This window comes from Phocoena phocoena, chromosome 1, assembly GCF_963924675.1.
Source record: "Phocoena phocoena chromosome 1, mPhoPho1.1, whole genome shotgun sequence".
NCBI classification, from domain to species: Eukaryota; Metazoa; Chordata; class Mammalia; order Artiodactyla; family Phocoenidae; genus Phocoena; species Phocoena phocoena.
The window spans coordinates 96,560,275-96,587,620 of record NC_089219.1 but is presented as its reverse complement, the minus strand read 5'-3'; the positions used below and the strand labels follow the sequence as shown (position 1 = coordinate 96,587,620).

The window sequence follows — 27,346 nt, the reverse complement described above, 5'->3', positions numbered from 1 at the left end:
GTTGGTAACGGAGACTTGGCTGTGTGGCGGTGTGGGTGAGTTGGGTGCAGGTGGACTCGTCTTGGCCCTCAGAATCCCCGAGTGGCCGCTGCCGCTTTCTCCTGCCCTTACCATGTTTCTCACCCGGTCTGAGTACGACAGGTCTGTGTGGTTGGGGGAAGTGGGGTGGAAGTTACGGGTCGGCGGGCCCGGGGCCCGGTCTGGGCCTGGGTTCTGCCGTGTCATGGGGGCGCCCCAGGATCCCGAGTCTGGCCCGGCCCGGGGATCTCTCGCCTTCCCCAGCCGCCCGCTGTGATTCCCCAGGCTAGAGTTGCGCCTGTCGGCCGCACTTGCCCTACCGCTGAGTCACTGCTGGGTCCGAAGTCGGTGCGGAAGCGTGAAGCTCCGCTTTGTGCTTGGGGAAAGGCGGCTGGCGCGCCGCGACTCCGACCTTTAACCTGGAAAGGCCAGGAGTCACCCCTTCTCCCCTTCATCTTTTTGTGCTGAGTGTGACTGCCTTTTTAAAAATGTAAACGTGTGCCTGGAAGAAAAAGCAATTAGAGATCACTTAATGGGTTTGATCATTTCAGCTCCCTTTTCCTTCTAGGAGCACAACCTCGTTTTCCGTTTCTTAGCTGTGGGAACAGAGGAGCCATTCCTTTGATTGAGGTGTAATGGGGCGTAATGTGATGTATAGTTTCTGCAGAAGCGCGAAGGAAGTCTCAGCTTTGCCCAGATATAGTGTATGGTGTCTGATTTTATGGGAACTGGAGTTTAGAGTGTTCTCAAGAGTTTTGTCATCATGCTGATTCAACTAGACCCAGGCTTTTCTGACTTTTTAAACAGTTTAAAGCAAGTTACTTTAAATGTGTGTTGCAGCCAGATCTGTTTTTGAAATCAAAGCTGTGAGGTTGTTGTATTTGTATAAAACAAAAAATCTTTCAGAGCTTGGAAATGTTAAGTAATATTAAATTGTACATACTTATGCTGTAGACATTTTTACTTTCAGTTTCTGTTTTGATCAGTTACGTTTCACATAGCTATTGTTTTTTTTAAATTTTAAAGCCAGGAAAGGCAGATGTTTTCTTTGTACTAGATGGCTTGAGAAGCTGCATTTCTTGTCAAGTATATGTTGAACCTGTCAAAAGTTTTATCAGTTAGAACTACCACTTTAAGAAAAAAATCCTTTTACTGACTCATAGAAGATGTATGTGAGGTTTTAAAACTGATTCCTTAAAAAAAAAAAACAAAAAAACGGACTCCTTTTCCTACTGTCCTATAAAATAACTTTGTTAGTCAGTATTTAGCTTCCAGAGCCTTGAAAAGAATCATCTTTGGGTGATATAATTTTGAGTAAGGGGTGTGTATGATGGAAATTGTTATTCTTATCAGAAAGCCTTTATTAAGGTTTTTGTGATCATTTACTTAACATCTTTATTAACTGCTTTGTGTTACTCATTTTTGTATCTTCCTAAAGAATGCCTAAAACAGTCCTTTTTTATTCACTTAGCTAAGGTACTTGAATGCTTGTCATATGGCAGTGAACAATATCATGATCCTTTTTCTCATATGGGAGACTGTCCTTTAAAGAACTATTTACAAAAGTAACTATAGTATAATTCAGAAATGTGTTCATGTCATTAGAGAAGCTCAAATCAACACTATGGGAGTTTGATGAGAGAGAGTGCATTCAATATTAGGGTATTATGGAAAACTTCAAAAGGAGCTGATATTTAAACTGAGCCTTAGGAACTTCCCTGGTGGTTCAGTGGCTAAGACTCCACGCTTCCAATGCAGGGGGCCCGGGTTCGATCCCTGGTCAAGGAACTAGATCCCACATGCATGCCGCAACTAAGAGCCCACATTCGGCAATGAAGATCCCACTTGCTGCAAATAAGACCAAGCACAGCCTAAATAAATTTTAAAAAACATAAATAAACTGAGTCTTAGATGTAAGGTTTTAATAAATATGGAGAATGAGAGTGAATAGTTTTGAGGCAGAGAATATAGGATGAACAAAGGAGGGGCAGTGGGAAAGTATACATAGTGTTTGCGAAAATTCTAGTCTGCTGGCACATATGATACACATATGGGAATGGGGGGAGATCTGGGAAAACACTATGTTGCTAGATACTGGATGGTTTTTAATATGAGATTGAGAAGTTTGGGTCTTATTTTATAGGCATCTGTGTGGCATAAATTATAATTTTAAGAAGTTACATAATCATAATTGTGTTGTATAGAGATTAATTGACTGGATTAGAGGAAAGAGAATCAGTACCAGTTAGAAGGCTATTAAAATACTTAGTTGAAAGGTAATGAGGGCATTGAGAATGGAAGGGAGTGTTGAGTTACTGTGTGGGGGGCGTGGGGGGAACTGATTTGAATTGATATGACTTGGCATATTGTTAATTATGGGAAAAGGGGAGGAGTGAGTCAGATCGTTCAGAACTTTATAGTTTGGGGAACTGGGAGATGCGAGGTGTTTTAAAGTAAAAATGAAGTAGGAATGGCAGGAGATGTAGCTGATTTTGCAAGGGTGACTGTATATTTCAGACTGGAAGATGTCAAGTGTTTGGCACTAATGGGATATCCAAATGGAAATGCTCAGGAGGCTTTCAGATTAATCAGGAAAGAGGTCAAACTGGTAATAGATATTTGGAAGTAGTTAGTGCTTGACATGAATGAAATAACCCAGAGAAAGTTTGAAAACAGGGCCAAGAGCAGAGCCCACATTAGGAAAGACTTAGTAATACCTCAACAGGATGAAGTTCCTGAATTAGGGTGAAAATACTGTATTCGTAGTCACATAGTACTTTACACTTTACAAAGTGCTTTCATAATCTGTGCAATTCAATACCAATTTATTATGACAGAGGCAGGATAGATTTTTTTTTTTTTCATTTGAGCGAATTAAAGTTAGTAAGTGGCAGAACTGGAATTTAATCCCAGGTCTTCTGCCCTTGGACTTTCCTCTCAGTGATTTTTAAAAGCTGTTTCTTAGAGTCCTAAATTTCCTTTTAAATGACATTAGGGATAGTACCTCTGGGGAAAATGGGAGGCTGGAATGGTGAGATTCTCTTTTGACTCCTGATAGTTGAAAGCTTGGTCTTAGATTGCCTAAATTCTCATTCCAGTTCTGCCTCTTATATGCTGAGTGACTTTGGGCAAATTAGTCAACCTCTTTGTGTCTCAACTTCCTCATCTCAAAAATGGTATCGTTTTAGAATACTATTTCATGGGATTTTTTTGAGAATTAAGGTGTGTTGTCATTTAAAGGTTTGCAACAGTGCCAGGCATATAGTACATATTCAGTAAATGTCAACTTGTATTATTATCTGTTTTATATTTGGGATATATATATATAATATTTCTTTTTTTAAAAAAAGAGGTTTTGATAAAACAAATTTGAAAACAGTGCTCTATATCATCTTACACGTTATAAACTCCAGACTCCATAAACCAAGGAGCACAACTATTTTCATTCATTTGTTCAAATATTCTTAAAGTGTCCATTGTGTGTGGAAAGCTTTTATAGCTAAGACCACGATGCCTCTTCTCCAAAGGGATTTCTAACAGATGAGCAAGGAAAGGTTGGGAATTGTTTAAGGGAGAAGAGCAGTCTGGCATGTATAATGTATTGAGTGAATTAACTATGTTAGGCTTTAGGAACTACAACAGATCTCAGTATGTTGTTCAGATAACAATACTAATTCATACAAATAAATAGAGAAATGTCCCTGTGGCTGACTTTTACTAAAAAGTAAGATATTAACATCAAATTCACGTAATGGGAAGAGGATAAGGATAAATGCACATTTTCTTAGGAACTGCCTGATAGTTTGGGGGCATGAATTTACCAGAGGGATTCCAAATTGATTCAAGATTGAGGCAGAAAGTCACCTGCTTTCATTTGATCAGTTTGAAGATACTATGGGAGTGGGGCAGAAGTGTTCTATGTATAGGTTCCATTCTCTTGAAAAACTGTTAATGTACCAAAAAACAGCTACAGATTGTTGTGGGTAAAGGAGCATAAAGACAGTGTGCACATCTTGTAGTCATCTGAGCTAGATGTCAAGGAACTTGACTTTAGTGTCTCTATGCTTATTTTTTCTGACACTTTTAATACCTTTTTCTTTTTTTTTTTTTTAATTATAGGGGTGTGAATACTTTTTCTCCTGAAGGAAGATTATTTCAAGTGGAATATGCCATTGAGGCTATCAAGGTATAATATCAAGTGGGGTAGTTTTTGAAATTTCATGGCAACTTAGTACTTTGCTGGCAGAACATTTGGAGTAAATGTGTTTTAGCTATTCCTTTAGAAAATGTTCTTTATCTCCCTTTAATCAACACAGTTAACCTTCTTTTTAATTTTATTTTTTTATTGAAGTATGGTTGATTTACAGTGTTGGGCACAATTAACCGTTTGTATAACAATTTCAATCCCATTCCTAACAACTACTTTGGAACTTTTTAAACAAATAACTGCTTCATAGTTATGTAAGTAGCTTTTTCTTAGTGGGGTTGGAAGGACATGTTTGTGTTTATAATCTTCTTGGCTATAAAGAAAGGGGTCTAGAATTCCTGAGTTAGCACCTGGGAGATATTTTATCATCTTGAACAAATCATTTAACTGATCACCTGTATTCTTGTTGGTAAATTTGTCAATTTGTAGTAGACATTTTTGGGTCTGAATAAGAGATGTGTCCTGTAATCTAACAACAAAATCGAATAGTTCAAACTAGTATTCAGAAAATTAGTTAGAAAGTAAGCTATTTATACTAAAATTAGTTATGTGGGATCTTCTATTTGTTGGATTATGGATAATCTAAATTCTGCTTTAGATCTAAATTAGGTCGTTTAGGATAAGATCCAGGCATCAGTATTTTTAAGGACTACCTCAGTGATTCTTAGTGTCTAGCAAGGGTTGAGAATCACTGATCTAGTCCAACTCTTCACTCTGTTTCAATCACCTCTGCATCCCCAGACACCTTCTGTTTTTATAGATCTAGTGACAGAATATTTTCTCACTAGATAGCTCATTCTGTTTGGAAATCGTTCATAATGGTTTAGAAATTTATCCTTATATTGAATTGAAAGTCTAGCTTCCTGAAGTTTCCTTCAGTTGGCCCTAGTTTTGCCCTTGAACCATACAGGATATTTAAACCTCTGCCATAAGGCAATTCCTCACATATTTGAAGAGAACTATTGTGTTTCCCTCTAAGTTACCTCTTCTAGAAAGAGTGTATTGGGGGAAATAGTTGTATGAGAATCTGGAAAGGGCAAAGAAGATTCTTAGTTGAAGACAGAAGTGAAGGTGGAAGCATTGTAGTAGATAGTGGGCAGAAAACGATGGGCCAGCTACAAAAAGTGCCTGTTTTCTATTTCTAATCATGTGTGCCCTATATTTAAACCATATGTTACTATGAAGTCTGAGATGATCACAATTCCAAGCTGTAGCATTTATTTTGAGCCTCAGCTAAGGTAATAGTTCTATCCAGATGTGCAAGCGAAGAGTAATTCTCAGTGTTTTTGGTTCTCCTTAAGCCCCTTAGTGCTAGTAATTTCCACGTTGCTTAGAGATAACGAGATAGTATCTGATCTCTGTATCCGTAGTTTGAGCTAGGATGGAGTAGTGCCATTAATGTATGCTGCTTAACCTGTGTAAAAATTCATACTCCTAGGTGTTGAAACAACCTTGTTGTTGTCTTGGCAACTTAGCCAATGTGAAAGCAATTTGATAACTATAAGGATTTAGTAGTATGAAAGGAGCTGGAGAAATGACTAAAAATGGCTGACAAATAGAAATTATCACGTAGAGGTGCATGTATCTCACCCATGCACCTCACGTAGAGGTGCATGGGTGAGATATAGCCAGCAGAGGTGGGGACAGAGCACCTTTTAGAGTTAGGTTTGGGGGAAGAAATGGAAATCTTGACAGTGTCAAAATTATTGTATTATTCTGAGCATCTGGACATTGGTTACTATGCTAGTGAATTATATTAAATAAATAATACATAGTCAGTTCAAATGTTCCCTTTCCTCCCTTCTCCGTCTCCCCAGTCCCAACCCAGGGTGGGGGTGGAGTTTAGTCAGAATCGTAATATTGAAATGTCTGGGGATAAATGTAATGTACAAGAGAAAATTATCTTGATTTTGATATATTTTGTAAAATAGCCTGTCTCAAAATATTGACCCTTTTTTGGAGTAGAAGCATAGAAATTATATTTTTTAATTAATTGATTGATTGGTTGATTTTTGACTGCATTGGGTCTTCGTTGCTGTGTGCGGGCTTTCTCTAGTTGCGGTGAGTGGGGGCTACTCTTCGTTGTGGTGCTCAGTCTCTAGGTGCACGGGTTTCAGTAGTTGTGGCACGTGGGCTCAGTAGTTGTGGCTCGCGAGCTCTAGAGCACAGGCTCAGTAGTTGTGGTGCACGGGCTTAGTTGCTCCGCGGCATGTGGGATCTTCCCGGACCAGGGCTCAAACACGTGTCCCCTGCACTGACAGGCGGATTCTTAACTACTGCGCCTCCAGGGAAGTCCTAGAAAGCTATTTAAGTTGGAGACCAAATTGAACAAGTTGAAAATTTTTTCTTGTGCTATGAGAACTTCCTCCACAAAATAATTACAGGGACTATTGACATTTTAGAATGGATAATTCTTTGTTGTGGGGGACAGACCTGTGCATTGTAGGCTGTTTAGCAACATCCCTGGCCTCTACCCATTAGATGCCAGTAGCACTCACTCCTACAGTTGTGACAACCAGAAATGTCTCCAGACTTTGTTAGTTGTCCCCTAGGGGGTAAAATGGCTCCCGGTTGAGAATAACTCTGCTAGATAAAATTTTAAGGTAGACATGGGGACTTCCCTGGTGGTGCAGTGGTTAAGAATCCGCCTGCCAATGCAGGGGACATGGGTTCGAGCCCTGGTCCGGGAAGATCCCACATGCCGCAGAGCAACTAAGCCTGTGAGCCACAACTACTGAGCCTGCGCTCTAGAGCCTGCGAGTCACAAGTACTGAAGCCCACGTGCCACAACTACTGAAGCCCATGCACCTAGAGCCCATGATCCATAGCAAGAGAAGCCACCACACTGAGAAGCCCATGCACTGCAACGAAGAATAGCCTCCGTTCGCCGCAACTAGAGAAAGCCCGTGCACAGCAACGAAGACCCAATGCAGCAGTAAATAAATAAATAAATAAAAATTTACAAAGTAGGTATGAATTCTGTTCTGCTCTGTTCAGTTGGAGATTCAAGATCAATACACTATACATAAAACAATTAGAGGACAACTAAGTGCCAAATTAAATTCTCTGACAATGGTTTCTGACTTTTTTATTTTACAGTTGACCCTTGAACACGGCAAGGGTTAAGGACACCGACCCTCCAAGCAGTCTAAAATTGCCCTATAATCTATTGATATAGTTGGCCCTCCATATCTGTGGTTCCTCATTCACCCATTCAACCAACCACAGATCAGTACTGTTGTATTACTGTTGAAAAAAAAAATCCACATGTAAGTGGACCTGCACAGTTCAAACTTGTATTGTTCAAGGGTCAACTGTATTTTTAAGGCATACGTGCATGTAGTTTTAGTCAGAAGGTAAAATAGTTTTATAAACCTTGTAACAAAAGCAGAAATCCCTGAGCCTGCCCCTCTTTATCTTCAGCTTCTCAGATGCAACATTTTAAAGTCTTTTAGCTAATTTTCTTGGCATTTACTTCCATATCTCTAAGATAGGAACACAGACTTACATTTTTTTCACCTAGGTATTATCCACAGACTTTTCATTATGAAGGATGACGACTTCTGCCCCCAGTGACACACAGATATACAGTATCCTACTGGGGTAGAGATAGGGCAACCCTCTCAATGTATGTCATATCTGTTATAATTTTGTTAGATTATTAGTCAACATTTCTATTGGTAAGACTACGTAAATGCTTTTCATACCTGAGCTGTTTTTCTGTTTCTGCACAATAGTGTTTTCCTGGGAGTTTGTAATTCTCTTTAAAAATTGTGCCTAATTTAGTATGTAAATATCAATAATTCATCCCCAAGGTCTCTCCAAGTTATGTATATCCTCTCAAAACACTCAGGCACATTAAGTATCCTGTAAAAGATTCTTAAAGAAATCTTTGAGCCTTTGACCAGCTCTAATCTGGACTGGTTCTCTGGGCCTGCTGCACAGCTGTATACTTAGGCTCTTCTATCATCATCATCCTAGGAACTCTCTTTAACTCCCTCTTGCGTTAGATCGCAAGTCATTTTCTTTTTTGATGTATTCCTTCCATTTGGTAGAACCCGTTCTCCAATGATTTCATAAGAAAGTATTTTCAATTTCCAAGCTTTTTTGTTTTTTTCCTTTTTCTTATTAGTGTCCTGTTCTTGTTTTATGGATGAAAATACCTTTTTCAAGGACTAAAAAAAATTTTTTTCTTTAGATTTCTTTTTCCCCTTGGACAAGCTAGATTCTTTAGAGATATATATTTTTAAACTGCAGATCTTGACCTATTACTGGGCACTGAATCAATTTAGTAGGTCATGGGAGCATTTCTTTTTGACGTAGACAGGGGCAGTAGATCTCAGAACGCCTTGCTCATAGTATTGGTGAGTGTTTTCTTTTCTTTATGAAACTTTGTTTCTATTATATTTATTTCTTTGTATTTTGGTCATGATATAAAGTATATTTCTTAATGTAGATTTGGGTCAGAAAATTTGAAAACTACTGCTCTAGAGAAAACTGCCTCTTCTCATTTCATGCCTTGAAGGTGCTTCTGCCTGCTCACTTCTGAGAACTGAGCAGGGAAAGAAGGCTAGGGTTCTTAACATTAAACTTGTCAATTTTTACTTAATTCCCGTTTTCCTGTAGTACTCTGCCTTTGATGGTGGCATCCCCCAATCTAGAGACCCTCTGTTTTACTCTCTCCAGAGTCTTCTACAGGAGTGGGAGTGGGGGCCATCATCTAGCTTTACAACGTAGGGTAAGAGATCTGGAAATCTGTCTCTTAAGCAAACGTTGAACTAATTTTATAATTTTTAGCTGTTCTGTTCCTATTTCCAGAGGTCCTTGTTGCCACCATTCCCTTTTTGGGGGGTCCTATGATAGAAATCAGCTTGTTTCTTGACTTTCTTTACTACTGGCTTAGGATTTGGATTTCTCAGGTTTGCTAAGTAAGTAATCACTAACCCATCTTCTTTCTTTAAAATTTTGTGTCTGTGTCTTTGTCCACTCTTTGTCCTAGTGGATTTATCTAGTCCCTGCTTAAGCCTTTTAATCTCCTGTTCTCAGGCTTGGAGAAGGAGTAGAGCTAATGTATGTATTCAGTCTACACCTTTACTTAGAAGTAAGAGTACTCATTTTTTTTTTTTTTTTTTGTGGTACGTGGGCCTCTCACTGTTGTGGCCTCTCCCGTTGCGGAGCACAGGCTCCGGACGCTCAGGCTCAGCGGCCATGGCTCACGGGCCCAGCCGCTCCGCGGCATGTGGGATCCTCCCGGACCGGGGCACGAACCCGTGTCCCCTGCATCGGCAGGCGGACTCTCAACCACTGCGCCACCAGGGAAGCCCAAGAGCACTCATTTTTTACATAAAATTCTTTGACATTTTATTTCCTGTAGTTACACATGTACCATTAAGAAAATATACAATGAAAAGCAGGTATATATATTTAATAACACTTCTAAATAAAGTCACAACTTTACACATTTGAAGAATAATACATATATGTAAGAGACATGATCATTCAGTCTACATGCGTTTTAAGCATGTTATGCACAATGATTTATGAAATTCTTTGGAATACTTTGCAATTACAGACTCCAGGAATCTGATGCTCACACTGATAGTCATTGCTTTGTAGAATTAAGTAAATATAGTGATTTACTGTAAGTAAATATAGTGATTATTTAGAGGAGACAGCATGTATAGTTATGGAAACCTTTATGAATGATGGGTGGAATTTGGATAGGCAAAGGGAGGAGCATATTCCAGGTGTGACAGCATGGGCAGAACAAGGGTAGTGGATAATATGGCATGAGAAAATGGACTTGGCTATACCTGAGGGATTTTGCTGGAGAATGATAAATAATAAAGTAGGATTAGGTTTTGAGGACTCTGGAAGCTTTACTTGGATTTTATGTTACAGGCAGTATAGAGAGATATTAATTCTTTAGAGAAGGAGAAGTATAATGGAAATATCATTTTATTGTATCAGTCAGGCCATAATATGAAAGATACATTGGGAGAGAGAGATTAAAGATAGGGAGACTAAGGAGGCTATTGAAGTAACCTTGGCATATAAAAAAATAGCTAACATTTGTTGCTCATTTATTATGTGCAAGTTACCATTTTATATATGTGTGTTTACCCCTCTTGATGTGTAGGTATTGTTATTATTATCCCCCTTTTGTAGATAAGGAAACTGAGACAAAGAGGGGTGGGTGACTAGGATGGTGACATGGAGATGGAGAGATGAAATCAAGCTATATTGTAGACTGCTAGTGACCTTGAGAGATATTTTTATGTTGTTGGTGGTGTTTCTTTATCTTTTCTTTTTTCTTTCTTTGTTTTTTTTTTTTTTTTTAAGTAAATTACTTTTCTGGAGGTCACATAGATTTGAGGGATATCACCTTTTCAGATAGATCAAGGTAGCAGAGGTAAAAAGATACCAAGTCCAGAAAAAACATGAGAGTTGTATTACTTCTTGCCCACTATGTTTAGAACTTTAGAATCTGCCCCTCTCCAAAAAACTGGCATTAGAGTTGATCATTTTCCGGACATTTTCAAGACCTTCTTGAACTTCCCCTTTAGAAGCACAAAATTCTGTAAATCAGTGCTCTTGCCATTGACAGGAATAGTACATTATTAGGGTGCTCCTTATTTTCTCTGTGTATTAGATATGGCTGATTGAAGCTTCTATCATGTGAAGATATACAGAGAGATTCCTGGTGAGTATGTAAGATTGTTCTTTGACTTCTATATGATAACCATAACCTGTTTCTCTTTAGCTTGGTTCTACAGCCATTGGGATCCAGACATCAGAGGGTGTGTGCCTAGCTGTGGAGAAGAGAATTACCTCTCCACTCATGGAGCCCAGCAGCATTGAGAAAATTGTAGAGATTGATGCTCACATAGGTAAGGAGTAGGAGAAGGCTGTTCTGTAGGATCTTGCCTGATCTGTAGGATCAGTCTTCTTTGATGTTTCAAGGGAGGTTCATTAGGTGAACATCTTATCCCTTGTTAGTTCTCATTTTCCAGGTAGTAGGCCATTGTGCATAATATAGGTAGTAGGAAGCAGTTATAGGATTCACCTACTCCCAGACATTCCTTTCTCCCTCAGATTTATACTTGGCAAATGTGATGGTTATTGAAATATGTGAAGGTTGAATCATAGGCCGTCTCCCTATGGTGGCTGGGTCTTTATCGATGCATAACATTAGGAGGCTACCTGGAGCAGAGGATTGTGTGGGAAGGTAGGGGTGTCCACTAAGCAAAGAGAAATTCTTAAAGATCTTCAAAGTGACTAAGGTGCAGAGAGTATAAGGATGATAGACTTTGACCCAGATCGGTACGTTTCCTCTGTTTTCAGATTTATCATTTCAATCTATCTCCCCTCACCTTCCCTTTCTCCCTTTTTTGGGTCCCTGTTAAATTCCCCTGCCGTGGCTTCTGGCATCATTGTAGCATGATGAGTAGTTCTAAAATGCCATGTAGCATGGCATTTTAGTTGACTGCCCACATTTACTTAACCTATCTAGTCATCTAATTACTGAAACATTGGTAAAATAATTAATTGCTTGAGGGCGTCAGAATCGAATGCCATAGTGACTCAGGGAGCTTGACATTATCTCTTTCATAGATATAGAAACTGAGATTTAGTCTTTTAAGATTAGAACATTTTATCTATTTTCTCTGAAGCCATCTACCTTTTGGAGGTAGGTCAGTGTCACTTCATTCAACAAATTGAGAACCTGTTATGTGCCAGACTTTGTGCTAGACACCAGGGGCACACAAAGGAATGAGACATAGTCCCCATGTGTTCCAGGAGCATACAGTTTAATAACAGAGGTAGATTTGTAAATAAGTCAATGCAATTAAGTGAAGTAGGTATTAAGAAAGGCTGTAGTATATGCTTAGTAGGGGTACAACGGAGGAAACAATTAGTTTTCCCTGGGGCCAGTGGTAGTGAGGTTTTCAGAAAAGGATTCCATAAAGGTGATGCCTGAGCTGAACTGAATTCTAAAAGATAAGGAAGTGTTTACCAAGTGAATAAGTGTCTGGGTGTAGCAGGGAAGAGCTTTCTGGTCGGAGGGAATAGAAGAGCAATGCTGTGGTGGTGTAAAATATAAAATACCCTGGCACATGCAGTTTGGCATGACTGGCAGGTGGAATGTGGCAAGAAATGAGTCTGGGATCAAACAGTGGAAGTCCTTTTTACCACACTAAAGAGCTAGAACTTGATCCTTTTGCATTGCCAAGGTTTTAAGCACTGAGGAAATATGATCAGATTAGGATTTGAGAAAGACCATTCTGATAGTAGTGTTGAAGGTACAGTGAAGGGGGCTGAGACTGGAGGCAGGGAGACCAGGTCAGAAATTTTTTTAATAGTCCAAATAAAGAGATGATGAAGGCTTAACCAAGGTGGTGGCCAGAAGACAGAGAGGTAAGGACTAATGCCAGACAGGCTAATCAGACAGCAGTTGATAGAATTTGGGATTCAGTTGGTTGTGAGGGCCAGGGAAAAAGATGGAGCCTAGAAGGGAAATGAGTTGAGTCTGTGGTCTGTCCAAGTAGATATATTAAGGGAGTCATTTGGCTTTATAGGTCTGAAATGTGGGAGTGAGACCCAGGCTGGAAATTTAGATTTGAGTCATGACGTGTAACGTTACAGCCATAATCTTGGCATCTTGGGCCTTCTCTCATATAACTGGTTTGTGTTTGGTCAGAAAGTGAAAAGACTTGATTTTCTTCTAGGGTCTTCCATTGTAGCTCATAATGAGATAGTTATTTTTTTCCCCTTGTTTCTCCTGTTGGACTGTTAGTGCTTGCTTAGTTTGAAAGTGCATCACGGGCTACCAAAGAGTGCTGAAGGAATGCTTGAGGATGTAACGTGTGGAAATTCATGTTTGAGTAGCTGCTCTTCTCTGTCTCCTACCTTAATAGCTGGACTTCTGTGTCATTATAAATGGTTTTTATTTGTTAGTGATATAATTATACTTGTGTTCAGTGTAGATAATTTCCCATCTAATCTCTTAGGTATATTGCTATGGGATTGCTGAATGGCTGCCATGGTTTCACTCCAGAATTTCAGTACTTCCTGAGTGGATGAAAGAGTTCTACAAGGATTTGGCTACCGGGTCACTGTTGCTTTTACATTGCAGGTTGTGCCATGAGTGGGCTAATTGCTGATGCTAAGACTTTAATTGATAAAGCCAGAGTGGAGACACAGGTAAAATTAGCATCATCTCTCCTTTTTACCATGATGCTTGTGTTCCTTGTTTAGTGATGATATAACTGCCTGGGCTGTACTGCAGGCATCAGATGTAGCTCTTGGGAGTGATTTTGGGTAGAATCCCTAGTTACAACCTTCTGAGGCTTGGAGTCTAGCCATCCAACCATTGCAGCTTTGAGGAAGCCCTGGTAAATAGTGCTGACAGTCTCTTGCTTCTTTTTGACTTGCCTTATATAAAGCAAGCATTGCACTGCATTCTGTTCCCTAATTGACTTTCTGTGGGAGCACCATAGCAAGAGGTAGAAATAGCTAAAGGAATTCTCACCCCAACTGCCTTTGCAGCTAGGCTTGCAAATGACAGCTCTCCTGTAGTGAGTAATGATATGTACCAGGTGATAAATGCTGGTTAGGAATACTGATTTTTTTTTTTTTTAACTGAGCTCCTGCTGCCTACAGAGTAGTAGACTGGTAAGAAAAAAATATCTGATTGGTAAAAATTTTTTTTGTGCTTATTTACAGGTTTGCTGTCAGTACTTATGTAAGAATAAGTCATTTAATTTAAACTCCAACAGAATGATAAGATAGGGCCTTTGAGGGAAAGCGGCACTCAGCTATTAGCCTTCACTTTGTGAAAAGACTAGATTTGGTGCTCTGAAGGGTTAACTCTGTTTTTCAAGGGAGCAATCCTCTCCCTTGAAAAGTTGTCATTGCTTAGAGTCCTTTTGGTATAACTTTATTTCCAGAGCTATTTCTCTTCTTCTCATGGAGTCCCGAGCATTTGAGTTTAATGTTAAGGAAAACACACCAGAGCTTGAGCATTCAGTTTTTAACCACAGTTCAAAGGGATGTGTGTGGTGAGATGGTGGGCTACTTTTAATGCCATTCTTACAAAAGGTAGACCACGCTTTGCTCTTCTTTTAGAACCACTGGTTCACCTACAATGAGACCATGACAGTGGAGAGTGTGACTCAGGCTGTGTCAAATCTGGCTCTACAGTTTGGAGAAGAAGATGCAGATCCAGGTGCCATGGTGAGTTTGACGCTTGTGCGAAGCTTTCTTGCTCTCCCGTGGAACTGATGACATTTGTCCTCGGAACATGTCTTTCCTGTCTCTTCTCGCCCCCCTACTTCATAGCTATTTATCTTAATACCTCCTGCTTTTTGGTTCTAGTCTCGTCCCTTTGGAGTAGCACTGTTATTTGGAGGAGTTGATGAAAAAGGACCCCAGCTGTAAGTACCATTTGGCCATTTTTTTCCTGCTTCCTTTTTGGGAGAATTATTTTCATTTGGGATGGGACTGGTTGTTTAAATCAAGTGAGAAGATTATTGTAGAGTTGTAAAAATGAAGGGCTTCTAATTCTATAAAGTTCATTGATTCTGTGCTGCTTACACAAAAACAAATTTGGGGATTTTATGAAGAACTCCTCTACTGGAATCAGTGCTATTTCTGGAAAGAAATTAGAAGTAACTTTGTTGCTGTAGTCAAAATGTGTTTGAGCCTTGCTTTGGAATATTGATTTGATCCCTGTCCTCAAATAGTATTTAGATAGGCATACATAATATCATATTTATATATACTCTCTATATAAAGTATTCTTATACATACTTCTCTTCTAAATCCCTGAGGAAATTATTATTAGTTTTCTTAAACACTTTTTAAAAGATCTGGTTTCTCCAGCCATAGAACATCTTTTGGATTTGTGCCTCGATATTTCCTGGCTGCAGGGCCAAGCATTTATATTTTTTAGTGAGACGTTTGTTACATAAAATGCCACCGTTCTTAAGCATTTTAATCCTCTTCTTTTTGGTGGTTTTGCAGGTTTCATATGGACCCATCTGGAACCTTTGTACAGTGTGATGCTCGAGCAATTGGCTCTGCTTCAGAGGGTGCCCAGAGCTCCTTGCAAGAAGTTTACCACAAGGTAATTAAGCATTCTCACGACTTCTATTATCTTTTTTTTAAATCATGGTATAATTTACATACAATAAAATGCACAGACCTAAGAGTTCAGTTCTATGAGTTTTGACAATTGTATACACCCTTGTAACCAGCACTTAAAACAAAATATAGGGACTTCCCTGGTGGTCCAGTGGTTAAGACTCCACGGTCCCAATGTAGGGGGCCCCGGTTCGAGCTGTGGTCAGGGAACTAGATCCCACAGGCCGCAGCTAAAAGATCCCGCATGCCACAACTAAGACCCGGCGTGGCCAAATAAATAATTTAAAATAGATATATATATATATAGCACACTTCCATCACCCTGCCCCAAAATGCTTGCCTCCTCTCCAGTCAGTCTCTTCCCCCGTTTCAGGCACATTTACTGTTGTAGATTAGTTTTGTCTGGTCTTTCTATGAATAGAATCATACAGTTTGTATTTTCATGTCTGCCTTTTTTTGTTCAACGTACTGTTTTTGAGATACGTTCGTATTTTTGCACATTTCAATAGTTTCTTTTTATTGATGAGTGGTATGCCATGGTATAGATATACCACAATTTGTTTATCCTTTATCTTCACAGCTTTACTCAGCAGTTTATATTTCCTAGTCTGGCTCTCCAAGCAAGTGGGCATTTGGTACTTTTTATCTTTGTGGGATGGGAAGCCTTGGTTTGGGGTAACTCATTGTAGTGGCTGAAGGCTGCCCTACTTGTCATTCAGGTGGTTCATACAGGAATGCCTGCTTAAATCAACTTCTCCTAGTATTGCTTTTACGTGTGCAGGAAATTAGATACAAAATGGGGTAAGCAAAGAGCAGATTTTCTAAACCATTGGGCTACCTTCTAGATCATTTGGGAATTATTATTCACAGGATATCATCAATATTATCTTGCTTCTAAATCAAAAGACAATAACTAGAGAAGTCTAACTCTTTCCCCTTCTTCAAAGATCACTTAACATATTAAAGTTGGTAACTTTGTTCTGGTTCAAAATAAGACTTTTTTTTCTCTGAATAAAGGTACTCTACTTATTTACCATTTACCTGAATTCTGGAGATACTTGTAATGCACTGTACTTATTGAGGTGTTTGATTTATTAATATTTGCTAAATCATTTCTTCAGGGAGATATAGGGGAAATCTTTGAAGGAAGGAGGGATTATGTACAATTAATGGCTACTCTTCTTACCCTCTTTGTTTCAAGTCTATGACACTGAAAGAAGCCATCAAATCTTCACTCATAATCCTCAAACAAGTAATGGAGGAGAAGCTGAATGCAACTAACATAGAGGTATTTTTCTGTTTTATTCAGATATCATAGCTCTCATTGCTGAAGATCAAGATAGTAACATTTTTGTATGCTCAGTTCTCAAGAAGTTATTATCCTGTGAATAAGCAACTTTAGTAACATGGTATGGCAGAAGCCAGAATTTGGTGAGTTAAAGAATAAAAGGGAGTGATGAAGTGGACAAAACAAGAATATGCTGCCTTCTCAAGAAGTAATTAATGTCAGTAGCAGGCAGCATTAAAGAAAAGGATTTTTGTCTTTTTAAGGATGGGGAAAGACTTGAAAATACTTATATAGTCTGAGAAGCAAGTAGTGGATAGAAAAATGTTAAAAGAATTAAGGGCTTCCCTGGTGGTGCAGTGGTTGAGAGTCTGCCTGCCGATGCAGGGGACACGGGTTCGTGCCCTGGTCCAGGAGGATCCCATGTGCTGCGGAGCGGCTGGGCCCGTGAGCCATGGCCGCTGGACCTGCGCATCTGGAGCCTGTGCTCTGCGACAGGAGAGGCCACAGCAGTGAGAGGCCCGCGTACCACAAAAAAAAAAAAAAAAAAAAAAGAATTAAAAGTGGAAGTTAGATAGTGATGGAAAAGTTCTAGAAGAGAGAAGCCATGGTACAAATGAAGGAGTTGGTTTTGAAAAATAGAATTGATTCAGCATTATACTGAATACCCATTACATGCCAGGTACTATGTAGATGCCAGGGATACAGACACAGAAAATCCAGTTCCCATTAAGTAGTATAGAGGACATACAGATAATAACAGCTTGGGTTGATACTTCTGTAATAGCAATATGAATGGATTGACACAGGAACATATAACTTATACTGGGGCGTTAGGAAAGCTTACTGGAAGAGGTGAAGTTTGGAGAAGGGAAGAGAATGGTATTCCAGGAAAAGGGAACAGGACATGTAAAATAACGTTGTGCGTAAAAGGGGACTCTGAGGGATTTATCTGAATGCTAGAGTGTGAGATGTATGTAAGATAGGGAGATGACACTGGAGAGACGTAGACCAGATTCTGAATGCCCTTATTTAGGATCCTAAGAGTAGACAGCAGGATGGGAGGTAATGATGAGTAAAGTTAAGGCAGGCTTGGAGGTGAACAGGGAGAGAGGTGTTATATTTCCCTGGTGATTGTTAGATCATCTGCTGAAGGTGGGTGAATGCAACAGTGAAATTAAAAGGAATGGAAAATATTTGGAAAAGTCATTATGGATAGGGAAAAGGGAAGACAGGGATGAGTAAAAGGATTGCTGGGTCACATTAAAATATGCTAGCTGAGGCTGAAATCACAAAACAAGTTGTTGTAAAAAGTCAGGATAGTGGTTACCCTTGGAGGCATGGTATGTATGTATATTATATTTTAATTAAATTTTTAGGGCTTCCCTGGTGGCGCAGTGGTTGGGAGTCGGCCTGCCGATCCAGGGGACACGGGTTCGTGCCCTGGTCTGGGAAGATCCCACATGCCGCGGAGCGGCTGAGCCTGTGAGCCGTGGCCGCTAGGCCTGCATATCTGGAGCCTGTGCTCCACAAAAGGAGAGGCCACAGCAGTGAGAGGCCCGCGTACCGCAGGAAAAAAAAAAAAATTTTTTTTAAAAGGCCAACTGAGGCTGGAATCACAAATCAGTAATTAAACCAATCAACACTTACCAGGATACTTTTCAGCTATACTCAGCATAGATTGAGAAAATGTATATTTAGATAAATCTCTGGCAAAGGATTGACTGGTTATGGGCAGAAGAATGGAGAGAGTACTGGAGAGTGTTTGTCAATCTGTCACCAGTAGAGCCCGGTTCCTTAGGCTGCAGTGAAAGGGGCAAAATTGGGCACCAGAACAAGGGGCTGGCCTAATGGTGGGAAGGTCTGAGAAGAGTTGGAGAGAGGTTGGGGCTGCGGGAGGGGTGTTTGGCTTGCTTCTTCAGCAGTCATGGGGAGAGGGGGTTATGGAATGGAAATGGAAAACTTAGTTCATAAATAGTTGTTTTTTCACCTTCTCAGCAAAGATTTGAAAATGCTTCCCCCTTGTGCCAGTCTCTGAGATGATGAGGCGCAAAAAATGCAACGATAACCCATATTGACCCTTAGGGATTTTGTCAGTTCCTTTCGTGCTTTGTTTTCTGTGGTACTGAATGAGATAGGGTCTTGGCATTTCCACTACGACTATCTCCTTGCTACCTCAGAGTAATTCACATGTAGCTCTTTTGATCTCACAGTGAAGGTTCTAAGGCCTGCTTGGTTCAACTAAAACTTCAAAGATATTTTTTAGCTCATTCAGTTTCAGTGCAACTACAGTGTTGCTTTGAAGAGAGCATCAGGTGTGTGTCCCATCCACGCTCTATCATTAATCCCTGACTAGAGTTTTCTTCCCTTTAACACAGGGGCACTTCCACTTCTCCAAGCTCTAACTCATGGTTTCCAAACCTGGCTGTCTATCAGTCTTTGGCTGTCCATCAAAAATCTCTATTTTTGAAATCTCCTTGGGTGACTCTGATGCTCAGCCTAAGAAGGTCAGGCATTTGGGAGCCACTGCTCTAGAGCCCACCCTCCTCTATCTCTTTGAGGTCCCTGCTCCGCCAGTTGTCCCTTGCGTCACCAGCCTCTCCTCAACAGCCACTTCCCCACAAAAAGGGAAAATTTCCAAGTTGCATCTTTCTTTAGAGAAACAAAAAAACAAAACCCACCTTTGTCAACCCCTCTCTCTACCTAGTATCCTTTTTTAAAAGATCAGCTTCATTGAGGCATAATGTACATACTGTAGTGTGCGCCTGTTTTAAGTTTACAGTTCAGTGAATTTTGACAAAGGTATAACCCTTATATCCGCAACCACAAAATACAGAATGTTTCTGTCGTCCCCAAAAGTTCCCTCATGCCCCTTTTTAGTCACTTCCTTCCCACTGATCTGCTTTTTGTCACTATAGATTTGTTTTGCATGTTCTAGAATTTCTTATAAATGGATCTTACAGTGTGTGTTCTTTTTGTGTCTCACTTCTTTCACTTAATAATTTTGAAATTCAGGAGTTTGTTACATTTTATTGCTATTCCATTCATCATATCTTTTAACCTTTAATTGCTAGATGATGAATCTGTATTCATTGTCTTCACTGCCTCGCCTCTCATTTATTTCTCAATCACTGCCTCAGTTTCTGTTATTATTTCCCTGAGACTGCCCCTTGCTAAGATAACTCCTCTTTATCAGATTTCATGGTCATTTTTAAGACTTCTTATATGACCTTTTCTGAAGCAGACACCTCAAATTTTTGACAGTTGTAAAACTAAACTCATCATTTTTCCTGAAAACCATTTCCTCTTCCCTTATTTCTAATTCTGGTTGATGACACCTTCAGTGAACCTGTTATTCACAGCAGAAACCTGGAAGACTCTGACCTCCCTTTGCCTTCACCGATTTGTTTCTTTGCCTCCTTAAATAACTCTCATATCAGTGCCTCTTCTTCATGCCTATTCCTAGGGCCTTCTCTTGTTCAGGCCCTCATTTTTCTCCTGCCTTGTATGTTTTGAGATTTCCTAGCTAGTCTTCCTGCCTCTAGCCTTACCCTCCTCATTTTCATTCCATTTCCCCTGCCATTGTGCTACTGAAGTGGATTTTCTAAATTGCATATCTAATCTCAATTGTCCTCCACTTGTAAAAAGTCTTTTCTGACTCTTAACTGTCTGCAAGATAAATTCCAAACTTCTTTTCATGTCACAGTAATTCACTACTTCTTAAGGCATATGTTTAACCTGTTAGGTACCTTGCTAATTTTACATGCAATTATCTTTTAATCCTCACAATAGCCTTATGAGATAGGTATTCCTACTTCCATTTTACAGAGGAGGAAACTGAGGCTTTGAGAAGGCAAGACCTTGCCCAAAGTAACAGTATTGGTAAATGGTGGGGTCACGGTTTGAAACCAGGTCTGATTTGGGGTCCTGTCCTTTTTTTTTTTTTCCGGTACGCGGGCCTCTCACCATCGTGGCCTCTCCCGTTGCGGAGCACAGGCTCCGGACGCACAGGCTCAGCGGCCATGGCTCACGGGCCTAGCTGCTCCGCGGCGTGTGGGATCCTCCCAGACCGGGGCACGAACCTGTGTCCCCTGCATTGGCAGGCGGACTCTCAACCACTGCACCACCAGGGAAGCCCGGTCCTGTACTTTTTAACACTTTAATACACTATCTCTGTATGAGCTCTGAACTCCTACCTCTCCATTTCACAGCTACCTACCTCTCCATTTCACAGCTACCTCTCCATTTCATCTCATCACATATGCAACTTCTGCTCTAGTCATTCGGAATTACTTTCAGTTTTGCAAATGCATCATCTGGTTTCGTGCATTTATGCATTTGCATATTCAGTCTGCCCTCTGCTCCTTGACTGACCCATTCTTGTAGTGCTTTAAGACACAACTCAAAGATTGCTTCTCCTTGAAGCCTTCCTGGACTCCCCCTAGATTACTCCTTTGTGCCTTTATGTATGCTTGGCTCTGTTGTAACACTTACCTGACTTTAAAAGCATTTGGTGTCTAGAGCTCTTAGTAAATAAGACAGACTTTCTTCATGTTTGGATCTCCAGTGCCTTGTACGACTGTAACTAGTACACAGGTGCTTAGCAATTAATTATTGATCAAATCAATAAAAGAAAATATCTGTTTTACCTGCCTCACAGAGGTTTTTTGAAAGTAAAGTGAGGATTTCCCTGGTGGTGCAGTGGTTAAGAATCCTCCTGCCAATGCAGGGGACACAGGTTAGATCCCTGGTCCAGGAAGATCCTGCATGCCACGGAGCAACTAAGCCCGTGCGCCACAACTACTGGGCCTGTGCTCTAGAGCCCGCAAGCCACAACTACTGATCCTGAGTGCCACAACTACTGAAGCCCACACGCCTAGAGCCTGTGCTCCGCAGCAAGAGAAGCCACCGCAATGAGAAAGAAGCCCATGCACCGCAATGAAGAGTAGCCCCCACTCACCGCAACTAGAGAAAGCCCGCACGCAGCAAGGAAGACCCAACACAGCCAAAAATAATAATAAATAAATAAATGTATTTTTAAAAAAAGAAAGTAAAATGAGATAAATAGAAAGGTAGCTTTCATATAGATTATGTAAGTAAATGGCAAGGGGTTATTTTTACTCATCTAGTGATGGGTACCTTCCTGAAGGCAGTATTTGGTGTAAGTCCTATTAGTATTGATTTGCAGCCTCGTTCTATAGGACTGTTCTAATTCAGAGTTGCCCAGTTTCTGGTTTTCAGCCCCTGTAATGGTTTGGGAGGACTAGCCTGTGAGCCATGGGTGACTTGACAAAAAACTCTGTAGGCTCTCACTCTTCTCTGGTTTATTGACTTTGTATCTCTCTGTCCTCATGTCCTTAAGAAAAGCATTTATATATTTTAATTTCCTTGGAATAGAACTCATGGTCTATATGGACATCACTAAATTATTTAACATACATTTTACAAATATGTTTGGGACTCTTCTGATATTTCGTGTAATTGGATAGATCTTTTAGGAGAATCTAGTGGAGACTGCAGGCTTTGAGAGAACATTTTTTTTAGTCTGTCCCCAGACCAGATCTTCAGGTGTTTTAAGATGTGCAGTAGTAGTCTTCTTCTAAATTTTACCTGTAGTTGAGGCAGAGAATAATAAACATTATGTAACTGAGCTGTGCTAATTTTGGCAGTTTTCAAATTATACTAAATATCAGTAGTGAATGTTACTCAAAAAATGCCCTACTATGTTTAATTTTAAAGTTAAAAAAAGATAATATAAGGAAATGACATTTCAAACAAATTAAACACAAAAGCTAAAGGGAAAAGTGAAGTGGCACCTATTCCTCAGTATTACCCTAAAACATGGGACTATGTTGTCAGCAGAGATGATGGAAAACCTGGTGGTTTGGTTAAATTTGAAACTAACCATCTTCTGGCCCTAGTCTTTTATTGCTTAAATACATTATAATCTGGACTGCTGGTTATTACTAATATCTTTAGTTGTAACTGATTTCCTATGGTCAGTGTTAATGAGATCTTTTCATCACCAGTCCTTTTAAAAAAACAAAACAAATGTTTTTCTTGTTAAGTTACCATATGGGCAGTTTTAGAGAAAATAATACCCACCAATAATAGTTAATTATGTGGTGCTTATTACAATGTTCTAGACACTGTTCTAAGCACTTTACATAGATTGACACATTTAATCCTCACAACTACTCTATGAGTTAGGTGCTTTTATCCCCATTTTACTGATGGAAATTGAGGCACAGAGTGGGCAAGTATACCAAGGTCACATACACAAGCCCAACTTGCAAGTGTGTGAATATGCTTTTAATATATTTCTAAAGGAATCTTTAACAGAAAAAACTACTGACACCAATCTGCTGCTTCTTTTGTGATCCTTGTTGAAGTAACCTCAAGAAGTGACAGTGATGCCAGGCATTTGGTTAACTATTATGTGGTGGGTTAACCTCAAAATAGAAAATTTGGTCAAGAAGATTTTTATTTTGGAGTCAGACAGCTATTTTAGGAACTGCTGCTGGAAAGGATATCCCTGGGACAGCAGATCCCTTAGTTCCTAATGAACAGCTGCGTCACCAACAACTTCTCCTGACCGTGCTGGGGCTATAAGCAGGGTGATCGAGCTGAGCTTATTAAGCCTTCTCTGTTTTCTTTCCAGCTAGCCACAGTGCAGCCTGGCCAGAATTTCCACATGTTCACAAAGGAAGAACTTGAAGAGGTTATCAAGGACATTTAAGGAAGCGTGGTCCTCAGAATTTCTTGGGGACAGTTTCAGTTCTCCTAGTTGCCCTTAACTTTTATTTCCAGCTCCAATTCCTTGGAAAATCTCCAGTGTATGTGCATTTTTTTATGATGTCTGTACATAAAGGCAGTTCTGAAATAAAGAAAAATTTTGAATATTTGTTAATAGACTATTCTCTTCTAAAGCAGTCTTGTGTATAAAATACTTGTGTTGGGGGCAGAAAAGATAGTGGTATTAACATCCCTATCCTATCAGTATCCTAAAATTGTTTTAGTGGCTCTGTACAACAGAATCAACTATATTATGAATTCCTTGGTGTTGACAGATGAACTCCCAACTAGTCCAACTCCTCCTCATGTGTTATAGGTACTAATACCACTGTAAACTTCAGTTCTGTAATTTTTCTTGAGTAAATAATTTTTTTCTGCTTTCCTTATATGAAGGAGATGCTACTAATTGACCATCAAAAGAACATGTTTTGAGGCCCTCCCCAAAACTGATGGGTTGGAATAAGCCAGCTACAATGTTGTACTATTTCTTGTGCCTTAAGAGACAATTTGGAATGAGATTTTCTTTTTTTTATGAAGTCAAGGACTATAAAAGAATCAAATTCATGATCTTGGCCTCACTGGCAATCAATTACAAATCAGTAAGAGAGAACTGGGTAATTCAGAAGTAGTTTACATTAGAGTTTGGAATATACTATGAACTTCCCCCGTTAGAGCTGCCAGCATATGACTGGTTGAGATGATTTAAAGAATCAATCTATTGGAGCCTCAAAAATGGCCATATGACCCAGCAATCCCACTACTGGGCATATACCCTGAGAAAAGCATAATTCAGAAAGAGACATGTACCACAATATTCATTGCAGCACTATTTACAATAGCCAGGACATGGAAGCAACCTAAGTGTCCATCAACAGATAAATGGATAAAAAAGATGTGGCACATATATGCAATGGAATATTACTCAGCCATAAAAAGAAACAAAATTGAGTTATTTGTAGTGAGGTGGATGGACCTAGAGTCTGTCATACAGAGTGAAGTAAGTCAGAAAGAGAAAAACAAATACCGTATGCTAACGCATATATATGGAATCTAAGAAAAAATGGTACTGATGCACCTAGTTGCAGGGCAGGAGTAAAGAGGTAGGCATAGAGAATGGACTTGGTGACGTGGGTTGGGATGGCGAAGCTGGGGCAAAGTGAGTAGCATCGATGTATATACACTACCGAATGTAAAATAGTTGGCTGGTGGGAAGCAGCAGCATAGCACAGGGAGATCAGCTCAGTGCTTTGTGATGACCTAGAGGGGTGGGGTAGGGAGGGTGGGAGGGCGGCTCAAGAGGGAGGGGATGTGGGGACGTGTATGCATATGGCTGATTTGTTGTGCAACAGCAACTAACAGTATTGTGAAGCAATTATACTCCAATAAATATCTATTAAAAGGAATGGCCACATGAAGTAGATATTGTTACTTATACTTAACAGATGAAGAATGCAAGGCTGTGTGACCATGGACTCAGAAAATTAAGCTGTTGAGACTTGAACTCAGGTTTTAAATCATCAACTCTTGGTTTTACAATGCCAGGCATGAGAAGCCTAGATACCTACTGAGTAATAGGGAAATCTCATTGAGATTTGAAATGTACTATCCACAACATGGCTAATCCACGTGTGAATAATGCAGAATTGATTGTGTATTGTCTTCATTAACATTTGTAGGAAGTTGTACTCTATGATTTCAAATTCTGATTATTTGAATAGGCTGAATTCATATTAAATTTATACCAAATTTCCAGCAAAAAACATGTGCTTATATACATTTGGAAACTGCAATGATGGGAAACATTTGGGAAAACAGAATTTTGCTCTAGACACGCACATAAGGTAGGGAACTAAAGTTATATTGTCACCAATGTTCTTGAGACTGTCCTAGTGATTTTAACCCTGTTATTAAATATAACGTGATCATGAGATTAGTTTCCCTCATGTTCACCTCTTATCAAATCCTAATAGAAAATGCCATTGAAAAATCCTATCTCAACTAATATTTGTTCAGATTTAACAAATTTGAGTACCTGTGTACTATATGCCAAGTAATGTATTAGGCATTGGGGATAGAGCTGTGGTCTAGGTATGGTCTGTGCTCCCATGAAGCTTCTAGTGGGGAGAACTAGGCAATAAATTCCCCATTTAACTCAATGTAGATTAATGCAGAAATGGACTAAACATGCTGCTTTAGGGCAAGGTGAAGTTGTGTCTCTGAATCATGTGTATTATGTAGGGAAAAAACATATACCAAGGGATAAAGTAGCTCTTAGCTTCAGCTTACACTGTACTGGTGAAACAAAAAATTTCATACCTTCTATAATTCCAACTATAGAATTCTTGAAAGAGATGGACTTTGGTTTTCTGTAGAGTTTTAAATTTTCCTACGAAGTTTCTTTTTATGTCCATTTAAATAGAATCAGAAATAATCTTATTAGCAAAAGCAATGGTTTTGTGATACGTAACAGCTTTCAATTCATCTTTCTGCCACAGAATTTATCTTGGAGAAATGTATGGTTTTTAGTAATAAGATAAATTTACAAATTTTAGTTCTGCAAGTAAGGTAAGATCTTAGGTGTGGTATTTCACAAAGGATACCTGACAGTGCAACTTCTGTATTTGGTGCCAGTGTCATTGACAAAAGTGAAATACTAAAATCATTCACTCATTTTCTCAGTTCCATATGCAAGGTACCATGTCCCCAGAAGCTGATACAGTTTGAAGAAGGAAACATATTCTGTAAACATACAATAATAACTAAAAGCAATATATTAAAAAATGAAGGTACAGGTAATTCCAACAATTTGAGTTTAAAAGCGTATTTAGTAATTTCTCCAGGAGATGGCACTGTTGAGTTGGCTTTTTTCTTTTCGGACAGTAAGACAATAGACCATTCATCTTTGTGTCACCCAAACAAAGAAATATTCCTGTATAGCCCCTTTTCTCTCCCCGGCTAATCACATGCTACTGGAACTGACTGTCTTGTGATCTACTCCACAGTTGGCACAGATTAAAAAATAATCTCTCACAAAAATTATCTGACACATTGTAGTTAATGGAAAGGAACAAATTGTTCACCAGTTTTCATGGAGCTTTATGTCGTCAGTTCAGTAGCTGAGAACTTGGAATACTATTTTAGTGATTTTACCATCCTGCTCAGATGCCATTCAAAAATATTTTTCACTTGTCATGTTTTACTATGGTTGTTCTGGCAAAATGTAAATTTGTAAATTTTCGTTTGCAAATTAATGTGACTAGAGGATTTTAATGTAAACCTTGGGTTCGGTGCACTGCACCATTCATTTTCCTCTACAATAAATATATTCTCATTCGGGTTTACCTGCAGTTAATAGTTAAAAGTAATTTTTTTTAAAGTAATTTTTAGTTGCTTTATTTATTTGGGTGTAACATGTATACTTTGTGTCTTTCTATTTGTTCCCTTTTCTTCTGAACAACTGGCATTCTGAAGAGATGGAGTCAATAAAGAGAACATCCAGAACTGGTTTTACCTGCACTGCATGTTCCAGAATAAAGTTATGAGTGTAGTTTCTGCGATAAAGGGAACAGCGTAGGGGTTTTATTTATTGGAGGCGGGATGTTAATTTAGGGGATATTATATATCGAAAACCAAACTTGTGCAGTGCGCTCACTGCAGGGTTAAGGCACCCTGATAAATATGCATCTATGCAATGACCATGTCTAAAGTCGGCACTGAGCCAATTTTATAAAAGGGGGCAATTCTCTTGCCCCCTTTTACCTGCCCCCTAATGCCTAAGCTACTTTCTAACTCCAGGAAAATCAATAAGCAACTCCTTCTTTGGCTTAACCCCCTGCATAAGAGGAAGGTGAGAGAGGAGAGACTTTCTCCAGGCTTGCGTGAGTCACGGATGTTCT

At 39.5% G+C, this 27,346-nt stretch overlaps 1 protein-coding gene across 1 annotated transcript; it reads left to right on the top strand.

Moving 5' to 3' along the window:
• On the top strand, nucleotides 1–23,557 carry PSMA5 (proteasome 20S subunit alpha 5). The gene is made up of 9 exons (XM_065878745.1): nucleotides 1–141; nucleotides 4,138–4,204; nucleotides 10,989–11,115; nucleotides 13,362–13,429; nucleotides 14,354–14,461; nucleotides 14,603–14,661; nucleotides 15,251–15,353; nucleotides 16,572–16,658; nucleotides 23,317–23,557. The coding sequence occupies exons 1-9, from the start codon at nucleotides 113–115 to the stop codon at nucleotides 23,392–23,394; spliced, it is 726 nt and encodes a 241-aa protein (XP_065734817.1). The 5' UTR covers nucleotides 1–112; the 3' UTR covers nucleotides 23,395–23,557.
• Nucleotides 23,558–27,346: the final 3,789 nt, after the last annotated feature.